General features: G+C 44.9%; 1 protein-coding gene across 1 annotated transcript in view; it reads left to right on the forward strand.

Moving 5' to 3' along the window:
* Nucleotides 1–18094, forward strand: part of HMCN1 (hemicentin 1) — a 160126-nt gene that overhangs the window by 69144 nt on the left and 72888 nt on the right. Inside the window, 15 exon segments of the mRNA XM_027665321.1 lie at nt 1030–1125; nt 1503–1697; nt 2724–2854; nt 3501–3648; nt 3808–3934; nt 4905–5059; nt 7289–7567; nt 8428–8709; nt 9726–9834; nt 10390–10559; nt 10895–11049; nt 11768–11891; nt 13162–13263; nt 14726–14884; nt 17908–18059. Of these exon segments, the coding sequence (XP_027521122.1) occupies nt 1030–1125; nt 1503–1697; nt 2724–2854; nt 3501–3648; nt 3808–3934; nt 4905–5059; nt 7289–7567; nt 8428–8709; nt 9726–9834; nt 10390–10559; nt 10895–11049; nt 11768–11891; nt 13162–13263; nt 14726–14884; nt 17908–18059 (2384 nt within the window).

Consider the following 18094-nt stretch of genomic DNA (forward strand, 5'->3'; position numbering starts at 1 on the left):
CTGGCCAGGTACTGTGCCCCTGCCTGGCCAGGTACTGTGCCCCTGCCTGGCCAGGTATTCTACTCCTTCCTGGCCAGGTACTGTGCCCCTGCCTGGCCAGGTACTCTGCTCCTTCCTGACCAGGTACTGTGCCCCTTCCTGGCCAGGTACTGTGCTCCTGCCTGGCCAGGTACTGTGCTCCTGCCTGGCCAGCAGGGATCTCGTGCCAGTGCTCTCTGCTTGGTGTCTGGGAGGGCAGTGCTCTTCCTGCCGACTGTCACGTGAAGTAACATCCACATCTGGTTTAGATGTTATGTCCTGATGTTAACTAAGGAAAATTAGAATAAGCAAATAGTCTTTGGAGAGTTTGCAGAAATGAGAAAAAAGAAACTCTCTCTCTCTCTATGTATTTAAATAACAGGATGGTGTTGCAATGGTGATGGGGTAACAGTGTGCCAGTTTAAATCCACAGTGTAACTCCTCACCTGTCACAGGGTCACAGACATTGGTGGAGCATGACTGACTTCAGCTGAGCAGGAACTATTTCTTCTTTGCAATAGTCTAAAGGCAGGGTTCTGATCCCTTTGGATTAGAGGTGCTGAGAAACACTTTTTTCGGACAACAAAGAGCTCTCAGTAACTTTATGTAATTATAGATAATAATACACATTCTCTGTGTGTTGTCAGCCTGCACACGAGTTTGAAATGAGACTCGAGAACAAAGGATGGCAGTAGCACCAATGTTTGGGGAAAAGCAGTTTCAGTAGTATTTTTCAGATTATTCAGAAACACTGCCTTCAAAATAAATATAGCAGGTTTTCAAGAGAACCATTTGCAGTCACATTTGAAAGCCTCTTTGTATCCCTTGCTTCCTAAATATTCCCGTTGAAATAAGACTGCTTGTATGATACACATTCCAGTCAGTGTAAAGGGGGTTATTGGAGTCTGACCTCGTGTGGATGGGAGAGACTGAGTGTTATGTATTGCCAAACTGTATTTTTACATTTGGGAGCAGAGATCAAGAAGTTTTTGGGGTCTGATTTTCTTTCAGAGTCTCCCAGTATCGAGGAGCTGGACCCTCCATACAACAGCCCCTTCCAAGAGAGAGTGGCAAACCAGCGTGTGGCATTCCCGTGCCCTGCAAGAGGTGTGTGCCACTGCTCCCACTTCCAGAAGTATCTTTTGCTGTTGACCTTTGAAAATTACTAAGTTCCTGTAAAAATGTCCAATCCACACAGTATTTTCCATATATACTTTATTTGGAAAAACTCAAACTAATGGTAATTTAAATAACCACCGTGTGTGGAAGCTTTGTGGAAAGTCATTGCAAGCCAAAAGGATTTTATAATGTTTGGGACTAAGACTTTTCATGTTAAAATCATCCTGTAGCAGCTGGGGCTTCCTCTTGGAAGGACATGTGTTGTCCTTGCAGTAAGACTTCCAGCACGCAGCAGGAATTGTGTGAACCCCCCTTGTTCTGAGCCGAGCGAAGCGTTTGTGGCAGTCTCACCTTTGCCTCGTTAGGTGTTCCAAAGCCTGCCATCAGATGGCTCCATAACGGGAGGGAGCTGACGGGCAGAGAGCCGGGCATTGCCGTGCTGGAGGACGGGACACTGCTGGTCATCGCTGCTGTCACCCCCTCGCACAGCGGGGACTACGTGTGTGTGGCCACCAACGAGGCTGGGAGCACTGAGAGGAAATACAGCCTCAAAGTGAACGGTAAAGAACAAACACAACCCTTGGGAGCTGCTTTGGAAGGATCTCTTTGATGTTATTGTTGGGAATTGCATGCCCAGGTCTGCCCATGTGCCGTTAGATGATAAAAGCTGATCTGACTACTCGCATTTCTATTATTCAGATGTTCTCTGTGGTTTTTTTCTGTTGTTTCTGTTCTCCATGAATTTATGAACAAACCATCTTTGTTTTGCTCAAGGAACCAGGTGCATCTCAGGCTATTTATACTTGAAATCTTCAATGCAAATAACAAATGAAGACTTTTGTACTGTAGAGATTAAAGATTGGGGGATAGGTCTGCATTTCAGATCTAAATATGAGAAAAGTTATTTATATGATTAAACATAGGATAGGAGAACTTTTGTTCCTGATATTCTTCTTCCAGAATCCTCATTAGAAAACAAAAGTCCATGGGTGGCCTTGAGATATTGATTTGTACAGAGCACTTTTACTCCAGCCTTGTTCACTTCCCATGATAGTGCTGATGCCTGTGAGCAGGATTATTATATCCTTATCTTTATCCTGAGAAAAGCAGGAATTCCATCCTGTGCCAGCAGGACTTGTCAGTGGGTTGGGATTTTTCTAATCCACCACATTTGCATCCACAGTGAGATAAATATTAGACAGGTGTTCTGAAACATGACTGGAGCAGTGAAGAGGAAGGATGACTCTGGAATCTGCCTCCTTTGCTAAACAAATGTTGCTGAACAAGTAACAGGAGATTTTAAGATTAAATTTAAGGTTAAATAACATTAAGATTCAGTATTAAGATTAAAAACGTTGATGGTTGTTCTGTTGGAGTGAATTTCCCTGGGAGTCTGTTACTGGGCAAGAGAAGACTGTTTTTTGAGAAGAATAAGAAAAGACATAGGAAGATATGCCCAGAGGCAAAAGGCAAAAGGAAACATTGAGTAGGGAATGAAAAGGGTCTAAGAAATTTGGATTACGGTGGTCCTTGACAGTGGGGAGGAAGGAGGAAGTGGGAAATCATGACTTTGAGTTTTCTTGCAGTTCCTCCTGAAATTAGAGATCAAGAAAAGGTGACAAACACATCTGTGGTTGTTCATCACCCTGTAAGTCTCTTCTGTGAAGTAACTGGTAACCCCTTCCCAGTCATCTCCTGGTATAAAGAAGATATCCAGGTATGTGTGATTACTGAAATTAGGCAGCCTCACTCAGTTTTGGGGGGACTTTGAAGTGCTTGGTGTGAAAACTCACTGAAGTAAATACATATACTTATGTGCTTAATAGTGCACTAAGAACACCTCCACAAAAAACCAGCTAAATATGGTTCATCCATGAATTCAATAAGTCAAAAGTAAGCTCTTTATTTTCAGGATTCCCTTAGGAATTAGCCTTAATAATCTTCCAGTATTGTGGATACCAGAGTCCTTCCAGATGGGACCAACTATGCTATTTTCTTTATTTTATGAGTGGAGAAATAAGAACTGTTGGAGGCTATTTGAATTCCTCAGGATTTATCCTTGAGTCCTCTGCTCCCAGTTGTAGCTGAGAAGTCACAGTTTCAGACGAGGAGAGAGCCCTTTATGCACTTTGTGACTGCCCCTTGCTGATGGATGGAGGGTTTCTTTGGTTCCCCCCTTGCCTGCTGTGAGCTCCAAACCATATTGAACAGATTGCAGCAGTGCAGGGGATTAGTGCTGTAACTGAGAGGGGAAACAGATTATCCCTAAACCTAAAACTACCATTTTCTTATAAAAATCCAGCTGTGCTGTTTGGCTGATGTAACTTGGATCACATAAGGCTGATGTCTCGGGTTCTTTTAAGGTTGTGGAAAGCAGTGCTGTCCAGATTTTGCACAATGGGAAGATACTGAAGCTCCTGAAAGCTGCTACTGAGGACGCTGGACAATATTCCTGCAAAGCCATAAATGTGGCAGGAAGTTCTGAGAAGCTTTTTAACCTAGATATACTAGGTCAGTTCATGGTTTGGGGGTTGGTTTTTGGTTTGTTTGGGTTTTTTTGTAAGTTGGTGATTGGAAAAACAGTTGATATTTAAGCAGGCAGTAAATTTCAACTCATTCTAAATAGATTCTTCCACTCACTGTTCTTCCTTAATGTTTGTCTTTCTGAAGTTCCCCCGAGCATAATAGGTACTGATACCCCTGGGGAAGTTGCAGTCATCCTCAACCAGGAAATCAACCTGGAATGCAGAGCCAAAGGCTTCCCTGTTCCTGACATTCACTGGTTCAAAGATGGCAAGTGAGTGTGTTACAGCCTTTGAGGTTTGTGCCTGGGTTGTTCCTGCCCTGGAACACGGGGGAGGAAGAGCACTGTACCTGCACACTGTGGTTTGACTACTTAGTGTTAAGTTGTCATCAGATAGAACTTGGGGTGGTGTGAGCTGCTGAGTCCTTTAATTAAAAGTTAACCTCCTGCTCGTCTTTGTGAACTCTCCCCTGACTGGCACTTGCAGGACACATTTAGGATATTTTAAGCCAGACAACGCTTGAAGCATTTGATTATAAACTCAGCCATTTCTTTGAGTTTATGCCATGGTTATTCTATCTGGATTATTTTAAATATATCATTAGTTAAAATGCAGTTTAGCTGACGTGTTTGACATTTTTCTAGCTAGTGCCTTGTGCACCTCTGCACATATACATTAAAGGTTATATATGCATATATACATGTTTCCATTCCTCATCTCATCCTCCAGGAAAGCACACCAGGAGAAGGATTCTTAGTGGCTTAACTGTTAGCTGAAAATCCAACTGGGCTGTGGTTTTGGTGTTTAACAATGTAGTTCAGTACAGACATGGGTTAGTACTCACAGATATCCTGCTGTGACAATTCCTTACTCTTTGGTGTGGGTATATTGACACTTTCAACTAGTAGTTGACATTTTGCTATCAACCAAGGGCTGGCATGACTAAGGAAAAAGAGCTGGGGTCAAGCATAGGACTCTGGCTCTGATGCTGGCATCCTGGATGACCTGAGTGAAGTAATTTTTGTGGTTTGTTTTCTTCTAAAAACTAAGAATAGAGTTAATTATAATAGTTTGTCACTTGATGGTGTTTCTTGTGCTTAATGCTGTTAATTTAGTGCTAAATGGTTCTCTGGAATGGGATAATTTCTGCCACTAAAGGACCTCTTCATCTTACTGTCAGTTTAAATTACTGCTGAAAGGATGGGGTCAGAGTTCTGGGAAGCAAAACACTCTCTATTTCAGGCCCTTGTTTCTGGGAGATCCCAATGTTGAGCTTCTGGACAGAGATCAAGTTCTGCACATCAGGAGTGTTCGAAGGGGTGACAAGGGTCGTTACCAGTGCAGTGCCACCAACACTGCTGGCAAACAAGTCAAGGAGGTCAGGCTCATTGTCCACGGTGAGTTTACAGAATGCCTGGCCCTGGAACATCCTTGGATTTTACTCATAAGGTTTCTTTTTGGAATGGAGATGCTCAGATGCACACGAATTTTGCAGGATCAGATCCTTAATTTGTATTTGTCTGAGTAAATCCATTCAAAGAAGAAACTTTACTGAAACAAGCATAACTTAATATTCATCTGTTGACAAAGAGATCTTTTTTGAGCATTTATACATATCAAGTCAAGTATGGGTGCAGTCTTTGCAGACTTGGCCTTTAAGTGGTGGTTTTGTGCTTTTTATAATTTTCTAACTGTTGAGAGACAAAAATCTTGACAAGCTTTCTCAAATTCTGCTGTTAATTAGTTTCAGCTGAATTTTGATCTATCTTATGAAGAAAAAAATGAATTAGAAGATTTTTATTTTAATATACTTGTGGTCTTATTTTCCTTTAGTTAGTGTTAGGAGTAAATTCAGCCAGGAATAAGTTAAAGTATAAAGCAAAGTGCAAAACCAGTAAGAGTCAGACCTAAATAGTGTTTGAAGAAGAATATTCCAGATGATCTTCAGGTAGCGTGGTGGGACATTCCTGAAGTCTGGAGCAGCCACAGCCTGTACACCAGCCATGGGCAAGCCTGTGTCCAGCAGGAACAAAGGAAATGCTGGCACAACTTGCAGGTGATTGTGGCTGTTGGGAGATTAGAGGAATAAAAATGAGAGGAATAAAAAGACCCCCAAGTAAAACTCTCACGGATGAGTAGATTTACTCTTCAGGCAGGAGAGGTGAACTGGTGATAGTAGATGGGAACACCTCTTTACTTTTAAATTTCTCATTAATCCTGGCTGCACAAACAGAAGCCCACAGAGTAAGTGAGCAGCCTAGATGCTAATTCTTGCTCATTCTCACTTTGTTTTAGCAGTTTACCCGTATTTTTGAGTTTAATATTTTCCCAGAACACCATGTTAAAACCATTCCCCATTTCCGTGGATCCTCTGTCAGCGTTTGCTGATAGAGAAGTGCATTTGCCTTTGATCTGGGTTTGTTTCAGCATGTTTTATGGATTTAGGTTTTTTGGCAACAAAAAATGTTTAATTAGTAAAATGTTTCATTGTGGTTTGATAATCTGCAAGACCCATCTCAGGTGTAGATCCGTCCACGGACAGTTTGCTTTACATCTCTGCAGTGGGGTTTTCAGTGACCACTATGGAAGTCAGTGGAATCCGTGGATGTGCTGAGCGTTTTTGGCAGCACAGGAGTCAATGTGTCTGCCAGATGTGTCTGGTACTCTCAGCAGTCATAAATTTACTCGTTGCCAATTGCACTCTGTTTTTATTACTTCTATAGAGATTTACGGACTCTTTATATTGGCTGATTTACACCAGACCTTGTTTGCTAGAAGAATCTGAGTCCTGCTGCCCAGTGAGCAAGGGAAGTGACTGTGGGCCAAAAAGTTTCAAAAATAGGAGCATAAAGCAAGACTGTTAAGCTCATATTTAGTCTCAAAGTGACTTCATCCTCAGAAGTTTGGAGCCCTGAGCAGTTCCTGCTGCAGCTGTCGGGGCTCTTGGGTGTATCTGGTATTTTTAATGGCAGGTTCCTTGCTGGGAGGATGCACCTCTCCAGGGATACAGGGATTGCTCTTTCTTTACCCCTTGGAGACAGGGAAGAGGGTGCCCAAATGCATTGCAGGATGCATGGAGGCCCTAACTTGGCACAGGTTGGAGCCTGGTGGCCCTTTTTGTTGTGTTCTCTTTGTGCTTTCTACCCTTTGTTGCCTTGGAGAGCTGTACAGGTGATATATCTCTTTTCCCAGTCAACCAGCAGTAGGACATGAGGGCACAGTCTCAAGCTGTGCCAGGGCAGTTTAGGTTGGAATCAGGAAGCAGTTCTTCCCAGAGAGAGGGATCAGACACTGGAATGGGCTGCCCAGGGAGGGGGTAGAATTCCCGCCCCTGGAGGTGTTTAAGCAGAACCTGGACATGGCATCAGTGCCATGGTCTGGGTGACAAGGTGGGGTTGGGTCAAAGGTTGGACTGGGTGATCTCAGAGGTCTTTTCCACCCTCAGTGATTCTGTGATTGTGATTCTGTGATCTACTCCACTGGGGAAAAAAACAACCAAAATACAGCAGGAAGGGTTGGAAGTCTGATTAAAATATTTTGTTCTTACAGCATTCTGATATTTCATTTAAATCTGCACATCTTTGTAACCCAGGGCTTTAATGCTGCTGTTTTGTCTTTTGAAACAGTCCCTCCCAGTATCAAAGGAGGGAACGTTACCACGGAGGTGTCTGCGCTGCTCAACAACCTCATCAACCTGGAATGCGAGGCCAAGGGCATCCCTGTCCCCACCATCACCTGGTACAAGGATGGGCACCCCCTTCTCTCCAACCCCCAGGCTCTGTACGTGGACAGGGGGCAGTTCCTGCAGATCCCTCGTGCCCGGGTGTCGGACTCTGCCAGGTACACGTGTCGTGTGAGCAGCGCGGCCGGCGCGGCAGAGAAGGTGTTCCACGTGGATGTGTACGGTGAGGGACAGCTCCTGAGCTGGGGGTTTGGGTTACAGCTGCACTGGGAGAGCTCTGCTGCCTCTGCAGCCTGGCAGGGACTGTGTTTGAAGGCTGGCCTCTCTGAGCAGGGCCATGGACAGGAGATTTAGACCCTCTGCTTTGTGGGACTCTCAAAAAGCTCTTTGGTTCATGGAATCCTGCAATGGTTTGGGTTGGAAGGCACCTTAAACATCCTCCAGTTCCACCCCCTGCCCTGGGCAGGGACACCTGCCACCAGCCCAGGTTGCTCCAAGCCCCGTCCAGCCTGGCCTTGGGCACTTCCAGGGATCCAGGGGCAACCACAGCTTCTCTGGGCAACCTGTGCCAGGGCCTCCCCACCCTGACAGCCAGGAACTCCTTCCCAATACCCCACCTAACCCTACCCTCTGGCAGTTTAAAGCCATCATCCCTTGTTCTGTCCCTCCATGCCCTTGTCCAAAGTCCCTTCACCAGCCTTGGTACCACACTTTCTTCTGCTGCACTATTTCTTCTCCATGTACATGTTCTCGAATTCCCATCTGTCTGAACAATACTTACCTGCAATACCCAGTCTGTAGGGGATCTTTAGAATGCCCTCTTGAGTCCTTTGCATTTAGTTCTTCCCTCTCAAAGCCCTGCAGATCCTGTGTGTTATACAACTGGTCAATACTGAAGTAAAAAATTTGAATTCTCTGTTTCTCTTTGCCTTGTCCCACCCCAGCAGCAAATTCTCCCATGAAATCCTGCATGACAGAATGGCTTATGGAGCCAAAGTGGGGGGAGGAACCAACCCATTTGCTCTTAATTCATTTTCTGGCTACAGAATTAATGGCTTGCAATGTATTTTTTCCTTTTTCCAGTTCCTCCAGTGATCGAGGGCGATGCTGACACAGCCCAGAGCAGGCAGGTGGTTGCTGGGAATTCCCTGACGTTGGAGTGTAATGCTGCTGGCAACCCTCCCCCTCTCCTGACCTGGCTGAAGGATGGGGTTCCCGTGCAGGCCAGCGACAGGCTCCGTGTCCTGGCTGCTGGGAAGAGGCTGGAGATCCTCAACGCCGTCGAGGCCGACCGGGGCCACTACTGGTGTGTGGCCACAAGCATAGCTGGGGAACAAGAAATCAAGTATGAAGTTGAAATCTTAGGTGTGTGAGCAGCACAACTACTGATTTGTCACATTCCCATAAACCTAATATGGACAGATTCCAAAAACCCCCGTGTTTGTATTTTTGTTTGTGAAAGATCAGTTATCAGGCTCCATATTTAGTTGAACCTGAGCACTGTACAACTTTGCTGTCTAGGGTTACAGGACAGTTGGAAGGCTTTCAGGTTAGTTCTTGAAGGATTTTTTTGCATGTGGTTGGTAAATATTATTCTCAGTAACCCCTAAAATTCTTCTAACTTGCCTTCATAGAAGAAAATCGTAGATCCCCAAGGGTATCCATTAAAAATATCACACAGTGGCTTCTGGGAGAGGACATTTTTCTCTGAATTGTGTTGTGCAAATTTTGAACCTTCTCTTGAAAAAATACTTTTCCTTTTGTATCCCTTGAATCTGTTACCACAGTTTGCATCTCAGCAGTCCCTGCTGACTGTCCTGAGGTAAAAGAATTGTACAAAAACGTGAACCACCTTCTCCTGACACGGCAGGAGTTATTTATGAGCTGTAATGAACTTTGAATTGCTCTCTTGGAGAACACAGGAATGCAGGAGAACATGTTGAATGCAGGAGAAGGGCACCCATTCTGCTGCTCCAGGTGTATCCCACTGGTCTGGATCAGTGGAGGAGCTGTGAGGAGCTGTGTGGCAGTGCTTCCTTCCCAGAGAGGACGAGACAGGGTGAAGAAGGACCTGGAAAAGGTTCTTCTGCACCTTTGTTTTCTCCTTCTTCTGGCAGGGAGTGCTAAAAGCCCCCCCCCATCCCCACCCATTCACAAGATTGTTCTGACAGAGTCTAGGAAAACCAACCAAATGAGAAACAGTAAAAAAAAAATGAGAAGAATGATTTGAAACCACAAAATATTACTGGGTAAATGTTTCCCTTCAAAAGGAACTGAGGTTCCTAATGAATCAGTGTGTGTTCAACATTGCTATTTGAGGGAGACTGTCATGATATTTCTGATGCTTAAACGTTTCTGTTTGTGGATTTTCTCTTTCACAGTTCCACCATTTGTGGAAGGTGGGGATGAGCTCTTGGACTACATTGTGATTCTCCACAGCCCTTTGGAGCTGGATTGTACAGCAACAGGGACACCCTCACCAACTGTCACGTAAGGGCACTTGTGTGACAGTAGAAAATAAATAAATCTGCTGCTTGGTTAGGGGAGTGTGGAATTGAGCTTTATGAGCCACCTGTGTTGTTTGGTGATGGTTAATGAACAGAGGACAAACTCCTGGCTCCACTGAAGACAGCACTCACTGGGCAGCATCAGGATTTTATTTTAAATGAGTTTGGTTTGTTGTGCCAGTGTCCACGTTCTGGAGATGGGCATAGATAACAAGAGCAGCCAAAACTCTCATTCCTGTGCTAATGCAACTGAGCACTTTTGTTCTGCCACCTGGGGTTGCTTTTGCTGTGGAGATTTCCCTCTGCCTCTGATGGTACCTGCTGTCACCTTTTTGATGTCTTCTTTAGTGCCTGTTCCCCAATACTCCCTTCTGATAAACCATTTTGGTCCATGGCACTCAGGGAAGTGGAATATGACATCTCCAAACTTCCCTGGAAATGCAACTGAGCTGTTCTGTTTAATGGAGTTGTGCATATTTCAGGAGTGTTGTAGATCTTTCTTTCACAGAGAGTTGAGACTGAACTTTTTCTTTGACAGGTGGTTGAAAGATGGTCATCCAGTTGAAGAGGGAGCTGGGCACAAGATCTTATTAAAGGGACAGAAACTTGTCATCTCTCAAGCTGAAGTGTCAGACACTGGCCGCTATAAATGTGTGGCTGCAAATAAGGCAGGAGAACATGGGAAGGAATTTGATGTTACAGTGCATGGTAGGTTACTCAAGGGGGGAAGCAGCAGACTGCTTTTCTTTTTAAATTGCTGGCAAGAAGGTGCTCAGATCTCCTGTAAATGCTTATTTGTATTAGTGGGTTGAAAAATTGTAGATAAGTTGAAATAGAATCATAGAATAGTTTGGGTTGGAGCAGACCTTAAAGTCCATCTCATCCCAACCCCCTGCCGTGGGCAGGGACACCTTTCACTAGAGCAGGTTGTCCTGATCTAGGAGTAGAAATAGAACTGCACTCACCTGTGGGGTATTGTTTCTATATCTTTAAATGTACATGTTCAAATGACACTTTGTTTTTGTTTCTGGTACTTCTTGCAGTTCCTCCAACCATCAAATCAACTGGGCCTTCCGAGAGAGCTGTTGTGATCCACAAGCCTGTGACACTGCAGTGCATAGCCAGTGGCATTCCCAGCCCTTCCATAACCTGGTTAAAAGATGGACAGCCAGTAAACACAGCCAGAGGAAACCTCAGAGTAAGCATGACTCTTTTGTGGGATCCAAACCATGAGAGATAGTTACAATGAATTATACAGGTCAGTGTGTCTTTTCCTGTTGCTTCCCTCGTGCTGTGATATAAAGATGCTAAAGATCCATCCTGGAGAACGAGGGGCTTTTTGCCTGCCCAGGGTGGTATCTCTGGTTATAGCAGTGTTTAGTAGACTGAATCCCATTTGACAACTCATATCAGAGGAGTCCAGGGCTGGAAATTCAGCATGTGGCTCCTTCCGGTCCTACTTGAACCTTTTGAGGTGTGGCTGTCTGCTGGTTGTGAGGTGGCTCTGCCCACTTGTCCCTGTGAGGTGGCATTAAGATGAGCTGTTCTATAATTGCTGCCATTGCAGCAGCTACCTGTAATTCCCTTCTGATGGTGACATCCTGCCTTTCCATGAAGAGCCCTTCCCAGTGGTCCAGGGGTTTGATTGCTTGCAATGGCTTTGATTTACTGTGGGCTGGAGCAACTTTTGACATCCTGACTGCAGCCTGCTCTGCCCTTTGCATGCCTGCCCTGCTGCCATATGGGTCTCCTTACACTTGTACAGCTCATAATGCTGATGTCCCAGGATTACTGAAGCCTCTGAACTCCCAGACACCCCTTCCCTGGGTTAGAGGGAAGCCGCTCCCGGCGGTGTTCCGTGTCAGTGTGTGCTCTGCCCTGGGCCATCGTGTCCATGTGCTCTGTTTTTGGTACAGCTGGAGTCCTCAGGCCGTGCTCTGCAGGTGGGCAGGGCCCTGCCCCAGGATGCTGCCCACTACACCTGTGTGGCCACCAACGCAGCCGGAGAGGCCCAGCAGCACGTCCGGCTCCTCGTGCACGGTAACGTCTCTGCTCCCGGCAGCTCCTCTGACCTGTGTACCCTCTGCTCTGGCTTTTGTGCTGTCTCTGCACATCCCCCTTTCAGTTTGCTTTTTTTGTCCCACTCTAGTAAGGAGTGAGGCCAAAAACTCTCCTTCTTAAGATCTGGCCTCTCTCCTGTGGTACCAGGGGCCCAGAAATAAATGAATGAATTCCCTTTCCAGGTAATTGCTGTTCAGAGGTCTCCCAAAAAGCCAAACACATTGCCACTAACTCAACCCTCAGAAGGGTACCTGTTTCTGAGTCAGTATATGATGTACCACCATTGGCATTATTAATTTCATCCAAATTTTCTGTGGATATTGGTATTCCCTGTGACCCTGCAATGGGAAATTTTTACAGGAATGACTTTTCTGAGAAAGAAACATTCTCTTGTGAGGGGATTTTTCAGCCTGATTAAAGGGAACTGTCTTTTGCAGCTAACAATAGTATAAAAGGAATCAGGGAAACTTGAGAAGCTGTCATTTGCATGTGAGTTTAATAAATGCTCTCACCATGATTTACGTATGTTTGGCTCAGAAATCGGCTTGTGCATTCTTGATGTGATCCAATCCTCAAAGGAGGTGTGGGAATCCTCAGGAGGTGTAGGAATGGACCATGGCAAAATGCTCACAGAGTATCATTATGTTGACTCTTATTGCCAAACCAGCTCAGTATCTGGAAAATACTCAACTGAAATGAGGAGAAACTGCAGAGTCTCCATGGATGAGACTTAGAAAGAGAAACCACACTCATCTTATACTGTGATAATTGCATCACAGCTAATTTGAGTGTCAACCCCATGTCAGAGATGTCTCTTTTTGCTGTCTTCATGTTCAAAGTGTCATTATCTGGTGTTTCTGACATGGTGCAGATTTCTAAACATTAGTAAGGTAAAAGCTGTGTACAACACTCAGTTGAAGTGGGATGTTCCTGCCACAATAAAGAATTGCTGTTCTGCACTGTGCACCCATTCCTTGCAACTCTGTTTTAAAGTCTCAATTTTCACAAAAAAAATCAGAAGTAACAAAAACAACATTTTATTCCTTTTACTACTAATGAGGTTATATAGTTAGAGAATATCCCCATTTCAAAGATGAACTTCTTGGAGAAATTCCTCGGTCATCCAGCAGCTGAAGGTTGTGCAACTCATAGCCCAGAGTTTGTCCAAGGGCAGATGACTTTGTGGTTGGATGTTGTGCTGGCTGGGTGGCTGAATTAATGCAAACCTGCTGCCTTTGTCTTTCCCCAGAACCACCCAGTCTGGAAGATGCGGGAAAGATGTTAAATGAAACGGTGGTGGTGAACAACCCAATCCATCTTGAATGCAGAGCTTCTGGGAACCCTCTGCCAGGTATCCACGTGCACCTTGGGGAACATCTGGAATCAGCTTTAAACACATCCCCTTTTATCTCCTGCCAGCCAAATATTTGACAGTGTCGAGCAGACCTAAAGTACCGGGTGCATTGAGCATGTCAAGTGTGGGCATATCTAGGACCTTTTCTAGAGTGTGTTTATGCTCCCACCTTCTTCTGATAAGAAATCAAAATACCATGTTACTGTGAGAACAATTTTCTATATTAATTATTGTACAGCAATACTGGCAGAATAGTTACTAAGAGCTTATCTAATATAGCAATTTATTCTCATGCTGATGACAGCGGCATTTTCAGAAGAGAGGTGTTATTACATTTCAGGTGAACATCCAGATTCACCTTTTCTGCCTTTTTGAGAACTAATTCACAGCAAAGTATTGTTTTCTATAATAATTTATACTTGTATAAAACACAGTTTAAAAAATATTGAGGGTGTAAGTAAAATGTAAAAACATCAGGATTTTATATCTGTTTTACACTCTCTTTAATTTCTTCTCCTCCTTTTTCTCTCCAAACTGACAATTATTTTAGAAAAGACAATTAAAATTATGGATTTCAGATGGTTTATGCAATAAGAACAGTTTAGTCACCTCTGGTATGATGTGATGCCACATCATAGTGTCAAGAAATAACATTAGCAAAGAAAAGTGATAGCACAGCATTCCACTGAAAAAGAGAGGAGCCCTGTACAGTCTTGTTTGTCAGTGAGACCAGAACACTGTAAACGCAGCTCTTTCCCCAAATAAACTTGTGTATTACAGATAATCAGTAAGTGGTAATTTCATCTACTGAGTGGTGGTACCATAAATCCTACATGGCTCATTCTCCTGATGGCTGGTGCCATCTTTTGGCTGAGATGCAAAATCCTCAGATGTTGCTGGTTATAGAGTTCCTGTAAAACTTTCTTTTGGAGCAGCACCGGATTCCTGCTCTTTATTTTAGCTTTTTTTTTAAGCCTGCCAATTGAACTTTGATTTGGTTGCTTACCTGTTGGTTCTTTGTCCCAGGTGGTTGAGTTTAATGTAGGGATAATTTAGGGTAAAAGGTGAAAAAGTTATATATATTGTAGAATCCCAGGGCGGTTTGGGCTTGAAGGGACCTTAAAGCTCATCTTATTGCACCCCCTGCCATTGGGCAGGGACACCTTCATATTATTATGTGTTTTTAAACAACTGCTCGTGACCTTGGTATGAGATGAGTAAATTTGGTTTGTGAGATAAAATGTCCTGAAGGTAAAAAATGTCCTTAAATATATAATGTGTGTAGATGATAGTGTTGAGAGTGCTGTTGAATTCTGGGGGGGGATTGTCAGTATTTTGCGCAAATGTTACCCATTTCCTCATTTCGAGTTGCTTTTCATTGCTGTTAACGCTGATTACTGGTGACAGGGCATTGTAAGGGTCGTGCCCCCCTCACGGATGTTGTGTCCCTTCCCCGCAGCCATCTCGTGGTTCAAGGACGGCCGCGCGCTGGGCGTGAGGGGCCGCGGCCGGGCCCTGCTCATCGAGGCCGCGCAGCTCTCGGACGCGGGGCTCTACCGGTGCCTGGCTGCCAACACCGCGGGCACGGCCGAGCTGCTCTACAGCCTGCAGGTCCATGGTGAGTGAGAGCTGGGCAGTGCCACGTCTTGCCCTGGGAACAGCCCGTGCACAGCATCCAGTGCACCCGTTCCCCCTGCGCTGCCAAGGCCGGCCGGAACCCACAGCCCCCAGTGCCACAGCCACAGGGCTTTGGGATCCCTCCACCTCCACCCCGGGCAGCTCTGCCGGTGTCTGACCGCACTTGCTGTGAAGGTGTTTGTCCTGCTATCAGACCTAAACCTCCCCTGGCACAGCTTGAGGCCGTTTGCTCTCGCCATGTGTCGTGAATAACACGCACACACACTGCCTTTGGTCTCCTCAAGCTTCAGGTCTGCTCAGCAGACTTCGTGTCGCTCATCCCATCATCACAGCATCATGAAATGGTTTGGGTGGGAATGCACCTTAAAGCCCATCCAGTCCCACCCCCTTCCCTGGGCAGGGACACCTTCCACTAGCCCAGGTTGCTCCAAGCCCCGTCCAACCTGGCCTTGGACACTTCCAGGGATCCAGGGGCAGCCACAGCTTCTCTGGGCAACCTGTGCCAGGGCCTCCCCACCCTCACAGAATCCCATCCCAGTATCCCATCTGACCCTGCCCTCTGGCAGTGGGAAGCCATTCCCCCTTGTCCTGTCATTCCATGTTCTTCACTCTTTTTTTTAATCAGTGACATTAGAAATAGGTGTTTTGAGCTAGGAAAATGTGCAAAGGGAAGGCATTTCTAGGAAGATTTGTGGAAGAGGTCTTTTATTTAAGGGACCATTTCAGCAATTTGCAGGGCCTGGCAATGGCTGGGGTTTGTTGTAGATGACTTTGAAGCTCACAGTAGATAAAGGACACAGATGAAATGCTTTTTCATAGTCCAAGAGCTTTAAAGAAAAATGTACTGTGTCTAATAAGATGAAGTGAAAGTGTGGGTGTTTGCAGACATGAGGCACCTGAGCAAAAGCCAAATCGGAGCTTTTCCACTGATTTCAGTGGTTTTTGGATGTGGCCATAATCCAAATTGTTATCTTTGATACATGCATATGCCTGTAGCTGATTTTCTGTCGGAGTCTTCCATGCAGAACTGTGGCCCAAATTTGGCACAGTGTCCCCAGCTGAGATGCACGCAGAGTATCTAGTTCCTATTAATGTTAATTAATGAGTTGGGCAGTGCATTTCCATTGAATTAATGACCATCAGGGGAGAAACTGATGGCTCAAGGCATGGTCAAAGGCAATTAACCCCACCCAGTGATTAATTCCCAGAAATACTTAGAACTGAGCTCATAATTCTAGTTAAATGAAGAATAACCCAGAGTGTCTGTGTGTCTTTTGATGGGTGGCAGAATTTCAGTGGATATGTCCAGAGTTTTCTGGGGAACTAATACTTTCTGACTAAGGCACAGAATTCTAGAACACAATCTGTGCAGTTGCAGGCAGAACTAATTGCATCAAAGGAAGCCCAAACTGCTGTCCCTGAACCTACTTAACTGAGCTTGTGTCCTGCCAGGCTCACACATGGGGAGCTGCTGGAATTTACCATCAACAGGGTTGTCATCCAGTTTAGTTGGAATTTATGAGTTTGAGAAGAGGAAGCTTGAGTTTGAGAAGTGGAAGCAATGACTACTTGAAGGAGAACAGACTCAGAAATGCCAGGAAAGTTGGGCTGCATTTACAGAAAGGCTGCTCTGGATTTCCATGTGGCACTTGGCATCGGGAATGAGCACCTTCCTTGGTCATTACTTATTACTTGGTCTTATTCACTGATTTCTGTTGTTAATAGTGTTATCACATCTTTTTTGGCATTAAAAACAATGCTTGATACTGCAGGCTTAGCATTAAATGAAGCCAGGTAGGGCAACTGAAGGAAGCAGGTGGAGTTCCAGTTTAGTATATTCATATGATTTCATTGTATTAATTTTTTTCACTTCTTTCTTCCCACTGTAACTTTCTCAGGCTTTTGAGAACAATGAATGCTACTGCACTGCATTAGGGGAGCTGTGTGGGGAAAAAAGGTTATAAAGATTATAAAATCCTGTGCTTTTTTTCTGCCCTTTCTGCTATTACTGAAATGTGTGTAAGAGTAGGGAGAATCATGGAATGGTTTAGTTTGGAAGGGACCTTCAAGCTCATCTCATTCCACCCCCTGCCATGGGCAGGGACACCTTCCACTAGCCCAGGTTGCTCCAAACCCCGTCCAACCTGGCCTTGGACACTTCCAGGGATGGGGCAGCCACAACCTGAGTTAAGGCTGAGGTATGCTGAATTTTTTAATGAATCTTATTTTCAGGACAGAATTTTTTTACCTGTTTTCTCCCCTCACAGAGGATGTGTATGAGTAACTCACACCATTCTCATCCCTTTCCTGAAGTGACTTCAAATATTAAGTTTTGTACTGATACTGACTTTTAAGGTTTATCATCAAGTTATTGGTGGTAGGAGCAAATAAAATTGGTTTGATTTTTCTCAACAAAAGAAACATCTTCCTTTTTTTAATGCTTCTGGTCTCCCTTTCTGACACAGCCCTACAACATTTGCTGGCCTGTGTGCCTGGAGTAAGTGTTTAGAGATGTTCCATTAAGATGTTTGGTGTCATTGGACAGGCAGATGTTATCCAGTCTGAGCTGGAAACTCTTCCCATTTGCTTTGCAAGGCCAATTTATCACTCTGTGTATGGACTTGCTTTATGTAGTTTACATGATAAACTCTTTTCTTTAATCCCCACCACTCCTAATGCCTTTCACAAGGTCTAAATGGAGTATCAGAGAAGTTAGAGGGAATATTTTCTGGCTTTGAGTGGTGGTTCCTGGGTTTCCCAGCTGTCCTCTGGGCAGCAGGCCCAGTCCCACATACCTTGCTCACAGTAGTTCCACTGGAGTTATCTGCCTGCTTATGCAAGGGAAGAGCAGGATTTGGCACAGAGCAAAGAAATGACAAGAGTTCAGTAGGAGTAACATGAGAGAAGAGAAATAACGTCCAAAAGTAGGCGGCACAATGAATTTCGTTGTGATTTACTCTCTTAGAGAGCTGTTACAGCTTCTTTTTCTGTTTGGTTTTTCAGTCCCCCCATCAATCTCTGGCAGCAGTGACACAGTGACAGTGGTGGTCAATAATCTGGTGAGGCTGGAGTGTGAAGCCAGAGGCATCCCTGCCCCCATCCTGACATGGCTCAAGGATGGCAGCCCTGTGTCCAGCTTCAGCAACGGACTCCAGGTACTGGGTTCAGATCCTGCTGTGTCTGTGCCGTT

Source organism: Corapipo altera, unplaced genomic scaffold (genome assembly GCF_003945725.1).
Source record: "Corapipo altera isolate COAL_440 unplaced genomic scaffold, ASM394572v1 316, whole genome shotgun sequence".
Lineage (NCBI taxonomy): Eukaryota > Metazoa > Chordata > Aves > Passeriformes > Pipridae > Corapipo > Corapipo altera.